At 30.8% G+C, this 16,103-nt stretch overlaps 1 protein-coding gene across 10 annotated transcripts in view; it reads right to left on the reverse strand.

The window, feature by feature from the left end:
• The window catches only part of LOC143067675 (DISP complex protein LRCH3-like), a 45,938-nt gene that overhangs the window by 10,994 nt on the left and 18,841 nt on the right, over positions 1–16,103 (reverse strand). For 2 of the 10 annotated variants that reach the window (XM_076241116.1, XM_076241114.1), the window contains exons 3-14: positions 15,681–15,810; positions 14,212–14,317; positions 13,110–13,246; positions 12,242–12,372; positions 11,058–11,184; positions 8,745–9,548; positions 7,256–7,458; positions 5,375–5,524; positions 4,144–4,185; positions 3,173–3,256; positions 1,662–1,799; positions 301–616 (exon numbers count right to left, since the gene is read on the reverse strand). In XM_076241116.1, the coding sequence (XP_076097231.1) occupies positions 301–616; positions 1,662–1,799; positions 3,173–3,256; positions 4,144–4,185; positions 5,375–5,524; positions 7,256–7,458; positions 8,745–9,548; positions 11,058–11,184; positions 12,242–12,372; positions 13,110–13,246; positions 14,212–14,317; positions 15,681–15,810 (2,368 nt within the window). The remainder of the gene's footprint in view (positions 1–300; positions 617–1,661; positions 1,800–3,172; positions 3,257–4,143; positions 4,186–5,374; positions 5,525–7,255; positions 7,459–8,744; positions 9,549–11,057; positions 11,185–12,241; positions 12,373–13,109; positions 13,247–14,211; positions 14,318–15,680; positions 15,811–16,103) is intronic. The other 8 variants (XM_076241124.1, XM_076241115.1, XM_076241117.1 and 5 more) reach the window with 8 other exon arrangements.

Here is a 16,103-nt window from a genome sequence, read left to right on the forward strand (position 1 = left end):
CAGAACCAAAGACAACTCTTATAGAAGGATTCCCAATTATCATTTCAAAGAAATTTGTATGCAGTAAAACATTTGCACCACATGTTTGTACTTTATAATCAATTTTGATTTTACACAAAAGTAAGAAGATACCAAAACAGAAAGTAAAATATGCCTTGAGGCAAATTTCAAGGGACATGCCTATACAAACACAGGAGAAACTAACTGTTAGTCAAATATTTTTCTGTCATGCATTCTAAACATACTTTTTTTTATTTTCAACAGATTGTAAATATTGGTACTGAAAGTAATATTACTAACAGGTGTCACATGATTCTTTTTCACAGCACTATTTGTCACTCCTGTTGTCCGGGATGTTGTACGACTAGATTGCAATGTTGACGTTGTAGACGGTCGAGACACATTTCCATGTGATGGCCGTGTGGATGGAGCAGGATTTTTATCAATTGTTCTAGGCCTTCTTGGTATAGAACCACCAGCACTCTTAGGGTCCTTATTCAAAGAAGTTATTGAAGAGGCTGGACTTGGTCCTGCAGAACTAACTGATGACCTTGGGCTTGGACTTGGTGATATCAATGGTGTAGAAGGACTCGATGAAGAAGGGCTAAGTGGTCCACTGCAAATGAAATATGTCAAATAGCTATTTTTACAACAAAATGTGTACTATTAAAGAACATAAAATATGTAAACCAAAGACAACAGTGTTAAAAGAACTGAAGAAACTAAAAGAGGAAATAATATTAGGGAGTGAAAAAGAATAAAAATTTGGATAATTAAAAATTACAACAAGCAAAAAATAGTAAAACTTCCCAAAATAATAACTGAAAGGTATAAAATGTAGTTAAGATTATAAAACCTATACTAAAAATACCATTCCATTTTCAAATTCTTTAACTTATTAGGTATCCATTCCATTATCTTTCATTTGCCATAAATGTTTTGACTATAATTTTGTGATATATCTGGCTTAACTACTACTAATTTTGTTGTGTATTCTATCAGACTGAACTATATATGTAGTCTATCTAGTTAAATCAAACCAATGTATTAGAATGCACTCCTAGCTGTTAAAGGAAGCAAGTGAAAATCACACATTTGACCACCCTGGAACTTCTTTGTTAATATTGGATGATACATATACTTTTACTTGAAACTTGCTGCTGATATCTTGAGTGAAACTAAAAAACCAAACTACAATGCTGTTCAAAAACCTTTTGGCAAACCAGCTTCAATTTTTCTTTCTTACTCATTAACCGATTGTTAGAAAAATATGGTAACCAATTATTTTTAATATTATAACTGTTGAAATCATCTGAACTCACTACTTTTTTATTTGCCGTTGCAGTTATTTTTATACAGTGCCATACAAGTACTTTAATGAATGCCTAAAACATAGATTTTTGTTGGATTAAAATAATGACTTCAAATTTTTAATTTTGATTCACACATTTCTTTTTTTAACAACTCTTACTCAAAAATGACCCTAGTTAATGTATGTTAAATTTATGTTTCCTTGATCGCAACCACTTTCTTGAGAGCATCCGGAACACCCTTTTCAGTATGGATCTTTTTGAAATATAAGAAATCTAATTCAGGTATTCCACCAAGTGATTACACCATTACAGCAAGTTTCAATCAATGAACTGAATGTTGGTATTTACTTTTTTACAACGTTTGATTTTTTAATAGCAGGCTGTTGAAGTTTTTTGGCTGTGTCCGAGACAGTTCTCCGGTACTGAGTAGAATTTGAAGGTTTCTTGTCCTCCTTGTTGAGACTTGACGTTTTGATACCTGGTTTTCTGCAAGATACAACCAACAATCATGGACCATCCAAATACGGTCTTGGTTATCCATTACCAAAAACATAGCATGCAAAATTGTGTTAAATTCTCAAACACCACAAAATGTTAAAATTAAATGCTTAATTCATCAGAAAATTTATCATCCAATTATATATAACCATGTGCTTAATACTTTCAAAAGTGGTAATATTTCAAAACTTGTACCACAGATAGGCTTATCTTATTCCACTTCTACTTAGGTGTCTCAAAAAAAAAAGTTTGTGATTGTGGTTTATTGACTTGCTGAATAAAAACTAAATAATATGATTTTACATGAACAGATAATTTCTTATCAACTGAAACTTCATGGTTTGTTATATAGCATGTATAGCTATCTTATTTTTATAATCTCAATATATTTGGCATAATTATTTTCAATGAACATTTTGGAAACAAATGCATCTACTATACTAATTTTTAAAAGTACAATAAATATCCAAAAATTCCACTAAATTTATAACATAAAGATCCTCTTTATCAATCTTTTCTGAGTGAAACTGCTAAATATAATGCAGAAATTTGTATTCTGAATTGAAGCTTAAGCAAAGCAACAGCTGTATTAAGTGGGCAGGCATCCAGGGTGGTTTACATAGCATAAAGAAGCAAGTCAAATCACTCAGTGAAGGAGGCAAGAACTAAATAGTAAGAACTGAAAAATAATTAGTATAAGAGTGAAAACAACCAAAAAGAGAAAACTTAAATACACATATAATCAAGATAACAACATCAATAGAAACACAGCAAACTTATATCTTTTAGTCGTACAACATGAAAATGTTAATAAAGAATGAGTTGTATTAAGTAGTATTATTACAACTTGCTGCATTCTGACATAACAAGTCAAACATTTAATCTAGAGGGAAGTTAATATTCTAAGTAATTACCTTACTCAGATGTTATTTCATTTATAAACATTCTCTGTTAGTTACGTGTAAATGCACAAATGCAAGAAACAATATGGTGTCTTTGTAATCATATCTTCATCAAAATTAAAACCAATCTAGTTTTTATAACAAGGTTATAATAAATTATGAGTTGATCACACGCACACACAAATTAGTCACTGAGTGGACAGTTAATATATATATTCTAGCAGGCACAAGGACATCTTAATCATGTACAGACGCTGCACTGATGCATTCAGTTTACTATGAAAATTTGTGAAATCTAAGAAATATATTAATATGTATCAAAGCCTTGAAACTTTTCAATACTATTCAGGGAAAAATAAGTATTTGTTTGATTCAGCAATACAGTATCTGTAGACAAAACCTATAGATCTATTCATAAGTATTTTTGCAATTAATTGAAACCCTCCTCAGACACAGTACCTATATTGCATGCCAAAGGATTCTGCAGTATGTCCATTATATCTGATCCCTGGTCTGTCATGCCAACCTTGGTTATGCCCATAACTGTAAATAAACAGCATGCTACAGTCCTCATGCAACAATAGATACTAGCAAGCTGATGGCTCCTGTCAAATAGGTTGGTGCCAATTCTCATTAAAATACTATGGTCCGAAAAAATCAAAATGAGATTAAATCATTTATTATTTCCTGAATTTTGAGAAGGTTCGATGGTCTTTGTAAATTTCAGAGAATTAGCACACTTCACACAAGGTATGATTGGCAGTGATGAAAAAATCAACAGTATGTATAAGTATTAATGGTTTACATGGAAACTGACTTATATTGATAACTCACCTTACTTATCAAAATATACCAGGATCAAGAGAACTTGACATAGGTTATTTAAGGGATAGTCTAAAGCAAGAACTGGACAGCCAGTTATTTAAGGGAAAGTCTAAAGCAAGAACTGGACAGCCACAATGATATATTAATGATTCCTTATATACAAGTATTTACAATCTTTGAAGTTATAACCACAATGCACTTTTGCACATAAAATATATATTAAATAGGAGAATTATCTGTACAAGGAGAGAAGATATAAGTTTAATTTTCATTAGCCTTCTTGAAGAAGTTCATTAAGGTCCATCTGAAAAGAGATTTTTTTAATGAAATTACCATATTTTCACTCTTTTTTTCAAAAGCAAGTTCACATACTTGTGCTTCATTTGAAAGACAGAAAAAATCTAACTTTTAGATACTCAGACAAAAATGTTATGCACGTGATATAAATTAAGTCTATCTGCAAACAATGAGAATGAAATATGAATGACCAATGGAAATGATACTACAATGTTACCAATTAACCAACGTGAAGGAAACACATGCAGAAACAAAGCTGTTATCTAAACCCAACTCGTGTGTTAAGCCATTCCATCTACAAATCATACCTTGTAACATTGTCTAGTGTTCTTGAGCGTGGTTTCAATTTCCTTGCAGATGTGAAAAACAAAATGATTGAAGCAGATTGCATTTCAGCACACAAAATCAAAACAGCATTCAAAGCTTTAAATACCCTACTGTCTGCTCAAAGGACAGATTCCCTCAAAAGTGATGGACAATAAAGTCCAATAAATAACCACTGACAGGATGTTTAGAAGTGCTTTTAAGACTTCATGTCAATTTTAAACACACAATTCCTGTAAACTTTTCATCAATTAGACCTAACAACATGTGGAGTATGAATTAACCTGCATTAACTGTCAGTCTTCTCGAGGCAAGGACCATATCAATCATGTCATAGCAAATGTATTTTTTTCCAAACAAGAAATATGAAACTTTGAAATGGTCATTTTCTGAACAAAATTAATTCAGGACAACCCAAAGTCTTACAATTAATCTGTGTGATTTCACACCAGAATTTAAGGTAGTTCAATTTTTGCTAATAATCCTTTGAAGAGAAAATAAAAGGAGTGAAAATATATAGGTTGTTTTCTATCTTTTCAGTAGTATCTTTTGTGCAAACACATGATTTTTTTCAATGCAAATTCACACTTTTGTGTTTACCTAAGCCATGCATTAAAGCTGTCCATGATGTATAGCGAGTTATACCTAGATACAAAAGCAATTTATTTAAGCCAACATTTTTTTCTTCATTTAATTTCATGCAAGCATTGCTGAAACTTGCACTAGGATGATGTAAATTAGTAATAATGAATTCATACTTCAATCTCATGTTTCTATGAATTTAGGAAAAAGAAAACATGACATGCAATGTGTTACTGACATGACTGACAGACAAAAGTCATATAATAAATACACATTCTCGCAAAATTATCAAATCATTATATTTTTCAATGAAGTTATGACATTACATTTATATAACAGGAATACAACAATGAAATTTGTGTTTAAGGTGTTTCATGTCATTTTTCATCTGTTATACAGACAAACTGTTTCAGTTAATCAGCGGATTAGTATTCAAAAGCTTTACAAAGGCACAAGAGGCAGGCCATTGCAGATAGAAAAGAATGCATTCTTTCAAATTTCTGCAAAATGAAATTACGATCACAAATATGTCTATTTAAATTTTAGTTCCCTTACATTCATAAATTTAAAATGTTGTGTTTGTGATAACATGATATAAAATGAAAACAAAATGAAGTTGAGATTCGAACATACTTATTTTCCACTTTGTACTGTTGGGCCTCTTGTTTTTGTTTATGTTCTTCTTCTTTTCTCTTTTGGTCTTCCAATGATCTAATTTCTTCTCTTTTCCTGTGTTCCTCTTTTCGGTGAGCTTCTTCCTGCTGTCTTCTTTCTTCTTGTAATCTGAGAAAGATAAATCTTATTTAAAGCGGTATACATTATAGAAATATTCAAATCAAATTGTGTTATACTTATTTTTCAATGGGTGCTGCTTGCAATGAAATCTATTGTAAATAGGGCTATTTACCAAGTATGAATTATTTAATTGAATTATTGTAGTCCACTATGTTCAATTATTCAAATATTATTGAAAACAAGAATGTGTCCAAAGTACACGGATGCCCCACTCGCACTATCATTTTCCATGTTCAATGGACCGCGAAATTGGATAAAAAATATAATTAGGCATTAAAATTAGAAAGATTATATCATAGGGAACATGTGTACTAAGTTTCAAGTTGATTGGACTTCAACTTCATCAAAAACTACCTTGACCAAAAACTATAACCCGAAACATGCACTTTCATTTTCTATGTTCAGTGGACCGTGAAATTGGGGTCAAAAGTTTAATTTGGCTTTAAAATTAGAAAGATCATATCATAAGGAACATGTGTACTAAGTTTCAAGTTGATTGGACTTCAACTTCATCAAAAACTACCTTGACCAAAAACTTGAACCTGAAACATGCACTTTCATTTTCTATGTTCAGTGGACCGTGAAATTGGGGTCAAAAGTTTAATTTGGCTTTAAAATTAGAAAGATCATATCATAAGGAACATGTGTACTAAGTTTCAAGTTGATTGGACTTCAACTTCATCAAAAACTACCTTGACCAAAAACTTGAACCTGAAACATGCACTTTCATTTTCTATGTTCAGTGGACCGTGAAATTGGGGTCAAAAGTTTAATTTGGCTTTAAAATTAGAAAGATCATATCATAAGGAACATGTGTACTAAGTTTCAAGTTGATTGGACTTCAACTTCATCAAAAACTACCTTGACCAAAAACTTTAACCTGAAGCAGGTCAGACAGACGAACGAACAGACGGACGGACGCACAGACCAGAAAACATAATGCCCCTCTACTATCGTAGGTGGGGCATAATAAGAATGCTTCATGAAGCCAATGTCCATTGACAATAATATATAAACTCATCTGCAACTGCAAATGTAAACCTTTTACACAAACAGAATAAAAAGATGTGGTATGAGTGCCATAGAGACAACTCTCCCTCCAAGTTACAATGTGTAACAAGAATGTGTCCCAAGTACACAGATGCCCCACTCGTACTGTCATTTTCTGCGTTCAGTGGACCGTGAAATTGAGGTAAAAACTAGTTTGGCATTAAAATAAGAAAGATCATATCATAGGAAACATGTGTACTAAGTTTCAAGTTGATTGGACATCAAAAACTACCTTGACCAAAAACTTTAACCTGAAGCGGGACAAACGAACGGACCCACAGACCAGAAAACATAATGCCCCTCTACTATCGGAGGTGGGGCATAAAAATTAAATAATTATAGGTCAAAGAACTGCTTTCAACACAGAGCTTTGTTTTTTTTTTTGGGCCCCAAAATGACTAATGTAAAACCATTCAAACAAAGTTCATTAGACTCTGATGAGAATTGTACATGCAAGAGATGATTTTCAACATCATCTACATTTCCAGGGCAAATAAATTCTCTGAAAATATTTGAAGAACACTTATTATTCAAAATTCATCTGCAATAAGGATGATGTTAACCTTTATATTTACAGGTTTAATTTTTACATCTCTTTTTAAAAGACATCAAAAATAGAATTTTCACATCAAAAATGTTTGAACAATTTGTTGTCTTTTCTCTACAAACCTTGATTCCTCCCTCTGTCTCTCTTCTTCCATTTGTCTTTCTAATAACATTCTTTGTTCTTCCTGTACTCTGTGGGCTGCACGTCTTCTTTTTTCTTTGTCTTCTTCCTCTTCTTGTCTTCTACATTCTTCTTCGTGTTGCATTCTTATTTGTTCTGCTTGTTGTTTCTTCCTGTTATAGTCAGCCTGTTGTCTTTGTAATTCCTAGTGAGAAATTAAATATAGGTATAGGGTCTGTTGGGAGTCTATCTATAGTCTGAAACTTACAGGTTGGATATAGTAGAACTTTTCAGTTGGGTAACTTAAAATAATTTTTCAGAGAATTGGGTAAAGCTTTCAATGGTAAAAAATCATTAAATCTTTTCAATTAGGTTTATCTTTTTACATACATTCAAAGTGTAATAGAATTTACAAGTCAAATTTCAAAGAAAAACTCAATCAAATAGTCAAAATGTTATTGAGATATGTGAACAAGATGTACATCTCATTCTCTTAATATGTAAGTGAAACACCCATGTTTCATATTTCAGTTACAGAAAGAAAATCCATTCAATGTTGTAATACTGCTTTTTTAAAACTTGACAGATATAATATTACTGTTTATATTGAATACAAATTTTGCAATTTTCAGATTTTGCATTTATTATTTTTTTGTTTTATCCATGCATGGTTTTAAAAAGCTCTGCTGTGACCAGTTTAAACACACAATGAATCTTAAACAAGTGCTTACAAACAAGTCATTGTGTTTATTTAGAATATCAGAAACATACAAAGGAGCAGTAATATCATATTTCCATATATGACACATTTAGTGACTTCAAAACTTATATCTAATGTGTTGTAACTATACTCACCACCTTATCTTTGACCAAGAGAAATATATAGTCAACAAATTCAACATTAGCAAACAACTTAAAAGTAGGAAAATGTAAAGAAAAAGAACTTAAAAGAATAATACTGATGCAAAATTTGATATTAAAGATACCATCCATGCAAACAAACTCATACTTGCAAACAATAATTATGTGTATAACTTTAAGCAGTTCTCTTGTAAACCAGCTCTTGTTTGTTTCAATGTCGGACATGAACTATAAAAATATATGGAAATACCCCAAAAATATGAACTGACAATTTTGTTACTAGATCTAGTGACCATATTGATATATGGAGAGATCATCGATAAATAATTCTTCAACCAATTTATCCATTTATCTAATTCTTTATTTTTTGGCTATTTGACATTTCCAATATCAAATTTTAAGTCAACATTTAAGAAATGAATACAAGCCAACAAAGCAGATTTTACCACTATTCATAGTTTTAGTATTTTCAAAATTCCTTATATTATGATTTTAAACATTCCAGTAAAATTTGATAATTACATCAAGTGTAAATCATAATATGAGTAGTGAAGCATAAAGCAAACTTGAGTATTTATTCAAATGTGTTTCCTCGATCAGCATGAATTTATACAAAAAAGGCACACTGACCCTTGATATTTCATTCTCCATGTCTTTAGGGGTCCCTGGTGTTATTGGTGCATTCGGTGAATTGGATCCAGTTGAGTAACCTCCATAGGTTGGAGAATACACTTGTCCAGATTGATAATATCCTGGCGTTGGAGTTTTTGGTGTCCTTGGAGAAGTAGGACTGGCTTCTGGACTATACTGTTGATTAGTGACAACAGGAGACGGTTTCACCCTATAGTTAACATTCTGTCCCAAATTTAATTGTGATGTGTACTGAAAGGTGTTTGGTGAGTTGGTATATCTACTTTGTGTAGGAGACAGTGGTGTATATTTTGATTCTGAGCGCTGGCCATTGTTAGGCGTATATTGTCCATACTGCTGTTGGTTATTGGGTGATTCGGAAGAGTATTGAGGTTGCTGCCTAGTCGAAGTTGGACTTGTAACTTCATTATTCTGTGAATAAATAGCACTAGACTGTGAATAAACTGGAGAGTTATTATAGGTATTCTGGCTATAATTTTGATTTTCATTTGATGAATTTGAATTGGATCGGTACATCACTGATCCATTCATGTTATTGCTTTGATAATCTGTATTGTTATAATGACCAGAACTGTCTTTATAATTATTGCTGTATTGCCCATAGGTATTTTGAGGAACACTTGTTTTCACTTGTTCTGGGTTTGACAATGGGCTATTTTCTGATTTTCTAGGATACACCTGTGGAGGCGACTGCATGTGACCATTAATTGGAACTCTGTGATCCTTAAGCATTTCAGCTGAACGTAAGGCAAGCATATTGGCTCTTTCCAAATCACTGTTAGCCTGTTAGAGGAACAAGTAGAAATAAAGAAGCATGCATACACAGAATGAAAAGCTACATCAAATACAACACTGAAAAGGTATTCATTCATGGCAAAGTTTAACTCTCTACTTAAAGTTGAATACGCTTATGAAATTTCTATTCATCTTTCAGGAAATTATATTATGCAAGAATAAGTTTCAGAAAAGAAAATACATATGCTAGGTTGAAAAGCACTTTAAGTGAGGAGTATTTTCTATTGGAACTCTATCCTTACCATACATTGAGTCCTAAACCAAAATTAAGATTGCCTACAGCTCCCCACTTTTAGTTTTTTTTAATATTCATACTTCAGTCTTTAACTTACTTATTATCTTCAAAATTTTTAATTTACAAACTTTTCATAAATGAATACCTTTCCAGTCACAACAATGAAAAGCTAACTGCACGGCATTTATAACAAATTTATATGTATATTTGTTTACAATATTGAAGACACCATTTACAGGTAGTTTTTAAAAAAAAATATTTGCATCGACATTATCCACCACATAGCATTGTATTACTATCCAAGTATAGATATTGATATGTTATTAAGCTTTTAACCCCCAGAATTTTTTTTCTTTTTAGTTATATCTTGCTTAAGATTACTGAACCTTTAGTATATTTACAATGGTAATATATATACAGAGGTGCTTAACAACTACCAACTAAATGTCATTTCTCAAATTTAAGATGCTATCATGATGTATAGCCTGGCACCATAAGTCTAAAGTCTTAAATCTTTACTAGACATTATTTCTTAAAATCATTAGCTTTGAGGTTGATATATTGAAAACCTTTCAAAAAATATTTTCAGGAACTTTGGTTTGTAAATAACTGTGTATTACTTTTCAAACAGTAACACACTATACCTTACCAAGAGAAGATACCATTAATGATAGCTTTTAACTAATTTCATTTTAAATGATTTCTTACAAGTATACTTCAAAACATGGGTTGTTTTTCCATTAATTTTTTTTTAGAAAGGTGTATTACAGATGTGCATACTCAAGGCAAAGTGAATCTTACCATGCTTTTCTAATGGAAATTATTTTTGAATTTGATGTTAAATTAGTGAATTTGTTTATTTATTTTATGCGGCTTTATATATAAAGATATCTATTTTTATTATAAGTTTAAATTATACTTTTGAAGTAACATTCAACAAAGAACAATAACACAATAACATGCTTGAAAAGAACTAATAGTCATGCAAACTGAGAGATCATTTTGAATTTGTATTTACTACTATCTCATATTCCTTTTAAGATGAAAGTAGTTGATAATTATAGTTTTGCTGCAGCATTGCTTGTGATGACAAGAAGCTGTCTATGTGACCATGCACATCATTTTCACTGATTTTTATACAGGATGTGAAGCAACTCTTTTTTAATTTGTTAGAGAGTAGTAGTAGCAGTTTTGTAAATTACAGTTATTTTGGCAGGTGAATGTATATATAATATTTTCTTTTGTTTCCATTTTGTACGTACATCTGAGGCTGACCATCCACATTTCTCTATACTATCTGTTGTACTGTAGCCAGAATCACTACTCAGAACTGTGTGACGTTTCCATTTCTCAGGAGATTCCAAGATGTTTCGGAATTCATCTGATGTTCTGTAATATTAAAACAAACATTTATAGTATAAAAATACAAACACCTGTAGTTAGTAACTTGTAACATGGTTTTATATATACATATATAGTTACAACTCAATATTCAAATTCTAATGTAAATGGTTGATATAAAGAATGGAAGGTGGAAATAGTTGGCATAACGTCACAATAATGTCCCTCTCTATAATAAGCAGTATCATTAGATGGTTGTAGCTTTGTGTGTTTTTCTTTTTGTTAATTTAGAAATTTGGAATTCTGTTTTCAATTCATTAATAATTTATCTAGTAAAAAGATGGGCTTGGCATTTTACGAAGACACCTCTGTCTATCATTAAAGACCATTTGTATACCTTGAGATAATTTTTTAAGTTTGCAATGTTGGTTTGATTTATCAATAACATTGATGTTTTCCCCACATCTCCTTTTATTTATATATACAATTGCAATTACACCCAGTGACATTGAACCAACATTTTATTTCCTAGAATATTGATTGATCAGAGCTTTATAAATGCAGTGAAAACAAACATTTCCAGTAAATAAATCAATGCAAAACCGTATCTACTTAAATGATTGATTTAAACACCTAGGTATGTGCTATATTGGTAATAAAGGTCATTAGTTTACCCAGCATGGTCAAATCATTCAATTAATAAAGTACATGTTGTGGCTTTCTTTGCCCAGTGTAATTCAATGATACAAAAAATTATATTTGAAAAAAATCATGGTCATTGTTTTAAAACATCTGTATAAAGGTTCAAAGAAAAGTTAACTTCTTGATAATAGTGAGACTATAAAAAGGATTTTATAAAAATTGACATTCATGTTGAATGCTGTACTGTGATCTATAATTGTTAATTTCTGTGTCATTAGGAGAGTTGTCTCATTGGCAATCATATCACGTCTTATTATTTTTATATGAATTTAAAAATCAACATTTTATATTTTTCTGCCATTTTAATTTTGTATTATCTATATAACTTCAAGGCAATATATATTAAGTAAAAGAAATGTCTGAGTGAAATGTTTAGATTTCTTAATCTTTCTGAGAAACTTACTGTGATACTGGAAGAGACTTTCTGACGAGACGTTTCATTTCTGCTTCATTTAGAACACCTCTTCTACGGTCTTCTTTTATTGCTTCTATTTGTAAGTATTTCATAATGTGTTTTTTTCCTTTTGTACATAACTGTAATTTAAAATTGATATATTTTGATATAATATGAGATCACAATCCACAAGTTCTGTGAAACCAAGATCTAGCTGTACATTTTTAATCATTGTCAGGTAGAGCATGGTAAAGAACTAGACTCTCATATTCTAGCCTTTTATCATAATTCCTTTTTCTGAATATGTTATAGATATATTTATTTTATTTTTTTTCACAACAGTGTGACATCTATGATTTTCCAATCTAAAATGTAGAATAGCACCTGTTGTTATCACATAAGCAACACGACGGGTGCCGCATGTGGAGCAGGATCTGCTTACCCTTCTGGAGCACCTGAGATCACCCCTAGTTTTTTGGTGGGGTTCGTGTTGTTTATTCTTTAGTTTTCTATGTTGTGTCGTGTGTGCTATTGTTTGTTTGTCTTTTTCATTTTTAGCCATGGCGTTGTCAGTTTGTTTTAGATTTATGAGTTTGACTGTCCCTTTGGTATCTTTCGTCCCTCTTTTTCCCCAATATATCATTCAAAAGAAGAGGGAAAACTTTATTAGGAATTTGGAAAATTACTCATTTTCTGGGAGGACACATTTTTAGAAAGTTGAATGGATGTTTTATACAGTAATTTTGTAAGTTGAATTATAATCTATAACACACATCATTTTACTATGTACCCGATTTAGATAAACAGAAGGTAATAATTGATGCATAAAATAAAACTATTGCGAACATTTTTTGTTCACTAAGTTTGATATACTTACATGTGCTGGTGGCATAGTTAATGGGTTACTATCCAACAGAATTTCCTCTAATGTTTCAATTTTCCTAAATGCTGTTGGTATTACTGATATTCTATTATTTGAAAAATCTAATTTTCGTAAACTTAATTTGCTGAGTTCTGCAACAATATCAAAATATATATTCATTATATGACTCTAATACATGATATCAGGAATTCAAAATAACATTAAATATCTGTATAAGTATTTTTTAAAGGTTGTTTATCAATATGTTTTTTATTCATGAAATTACCTACATTGTATTGTGTAGTACAAATTGAGATATCAGAATAGGTAAATTTAGTTTTCGACTTCATATGTATTTTTGTGTAGATTTAGGTATAATGTATCTTTTGTCCTGATCCTTGTACAAGATATCTTTTGTCCTGATCCTTGTATTAGATATTTCTTGTCCTGATCTATGTGCTATATACCTTTTGTGCTGTCAGTTCTATATATTAGATATCTTTTGTCCTAATCAATGTATTAGATACTGCTTGTTCTGATCTATGTGTATTAGATACCGCTTGTTCTGATCTATGTGTATTAGATATCTCTTGTTATGATCTATATGTATTAGATATCTCCTGTTCTGATCTATATGTATTAGATATTGCTTGTTATGATCTATATGTATTAGATACCGCTTGTTCTGATCTATGTGTATTAGATATCTCTTGTTCTGATCTATGTGTATTAGATATCGCTTGTTTTCTGATCTATATGTATTAGATACCGCTTGTTCTGATCTATGTGTATTAGATATCTTTTATTCTGAACCATGTATTAGATATCTCTTGTTCTGATCTATATATTAGATATCTTTTGTCCTGATCCATGTACTAGATATCTCTTGCTTTGATCTATGAGTTAGATATCTTTTTTCTCCAATGACAAAATTATGTAGTTACTTTTTCATAAAATTTTTGATACTGTATGTGGTTTTATGTTATTTCATGTGCATCTGTTATTTGTTTGTTTATTCCATTATTCCTTTTTTCTTAACCTTTAAACATGCTATCAAAAGTGATGTTGATACATATTATTTTACATGAAATGTGAACATTTATAATCTATATCTTACCTATGGGTAATTCTATTAACATATTTCTCCGAACATTTAATGACTTTAATGATTTGAGATCACCAATCTGAGGGGGGAGTTGGGATATTTCATTGCAACTAACATCCTGTTAAAAGAAAACATTTTGATTATAAATAACTTAGCATCTGAACGATGAGCATAAAACTTAAGATACGTCAACAAAGTGAAAATGTAACCGATAGTGAAACTTAAAAGTGATCATTTAATCATGATAATCAAAACTTATAAATGATAATAATCTGCTAAAATGGGGAAATTGTTTGGCTGTTCTGGATGTATAAATGTGCAGCAATGTCTGACCAGAAAGTGGACAAATCCAATGCCTGGTGTACACAGTGCCAGGCACTTTCGCTTTAATAACCCTGCAGTAACTCTTCAAAGGGTCAATAGTGGAATTTTGCAAGGCTAAAATTGACCCTGATCAATAACATATCCTTATTTTTCATACTTTTAAATTGTTTCCATCATTGCTGCTTTTAGATAATCATACCAATAGCTTGCCTTCAGTAACATTATTGGTAAGATTGATAATAATATCATGTATACCAGGGGTCCACAGAACTAACAATTTATCATGTATACCGCAGTACTTACATTATATCATGCATATTTTAATATCTACATTGATGTTAAGAAAAAAATCCACTCTTTTGTCAATATCAATAATACTTCATTCAAATACAGATTGTACCTGTAGCTTACTTATACAAACAGGAATGTCAAAGAAACATGAAATTTTAATTAAATTTGTTGTTCCATTACCTTTGATTCTAATAAATACTTGTCATTGGGATTAGGACCATTAAGTGGCTAAAGTGATACAGTATTTAATCTAGCACTGGACAACCTTGTGAAACAGAAAATCAATTTCATTATTTTAGAAACTGATTACCTTTTTATAGCAGTATAGCATGTAATGAAAATCAATTCAAATATGCTAGGGGAAAAAATAATACTTTCCATGAGTTCAAACCTGAGTTTTTTTATCATAAAAAAAAGAAATCAGTAATAATAACATTGACCTTTGACCTATGGACCCCAAAATCAATAATTCCTAAGTCTGGACATATTCCGCAAACAATTCCATAATAGAAGGTGTGCAATTTTTCTGTGAAGATTCTGGTATCTGGGTTGAAAACTGTATGACTAGTTAAATACAATATTACTTGGTACCCACTTGTCCAGGCCTACCCAACATCCTTATACATGTACTATAATAATGATAATATTCTAATTTACTTCTATCATCAAAATCAGTCTCTGTTAATCATTTACTCCTACAACTATCTGATTTTTTTGTTAGATTCTATTGGCTTAAGACATAGGACAAGTAAAAAATTGAAGAATTATAAAAGTCCTAATTTTTTCCCCCAACATACCTGTTTTAGGTACAACTTCAATTACATTTCTTTAAATTTTTTATTACAAATTACAATATGAGTACTTACTATTTCCATTAATTTGTCTAAAACTCCCATTTCTTCAGGTAATGATATTAATTTATTATGACTAGCTATCAACACTTCTAAAGACACAAGCTCGCAAATAAATGGAGGTATAACTACTAACTGGTTTCGACTGAAATAGAAATATATTGCAAATGAGTAAACCAACAAACAAACAAAACTGCAAAGAAATTGTTGATTATGCTTTTTTTTGTTTATATATGTATAAGGTAATTGATTAGGAGTAAGTACAAGTACAGCAAAGGAGATTTTGATTTCTCAAAATACGTTATTTATATATATATAAGTAAATAATAAAATTTATTTAATCTATAGAAAGTCATATGATCTTTTCAAAAGAAATTTAGTACAATATATCAACATTCACTTCCGAGATTTGACAGTGGAAACCAGATCTTCCACATT

This window comes from Mytilus galloprovincialis, chromosome 3 (assembly GCF_965363235.1).
Source record: "Mytilus galloprovincialis chromosome 3, xbMytGall1.hap1.1, whole genome shotgun sequence".
NCBI lineage: Eukaryota > Metazoa > Mollusca > Bivalvia > Mytilida > Mytilidae > Mytilus > Mytilus galloprovincialis.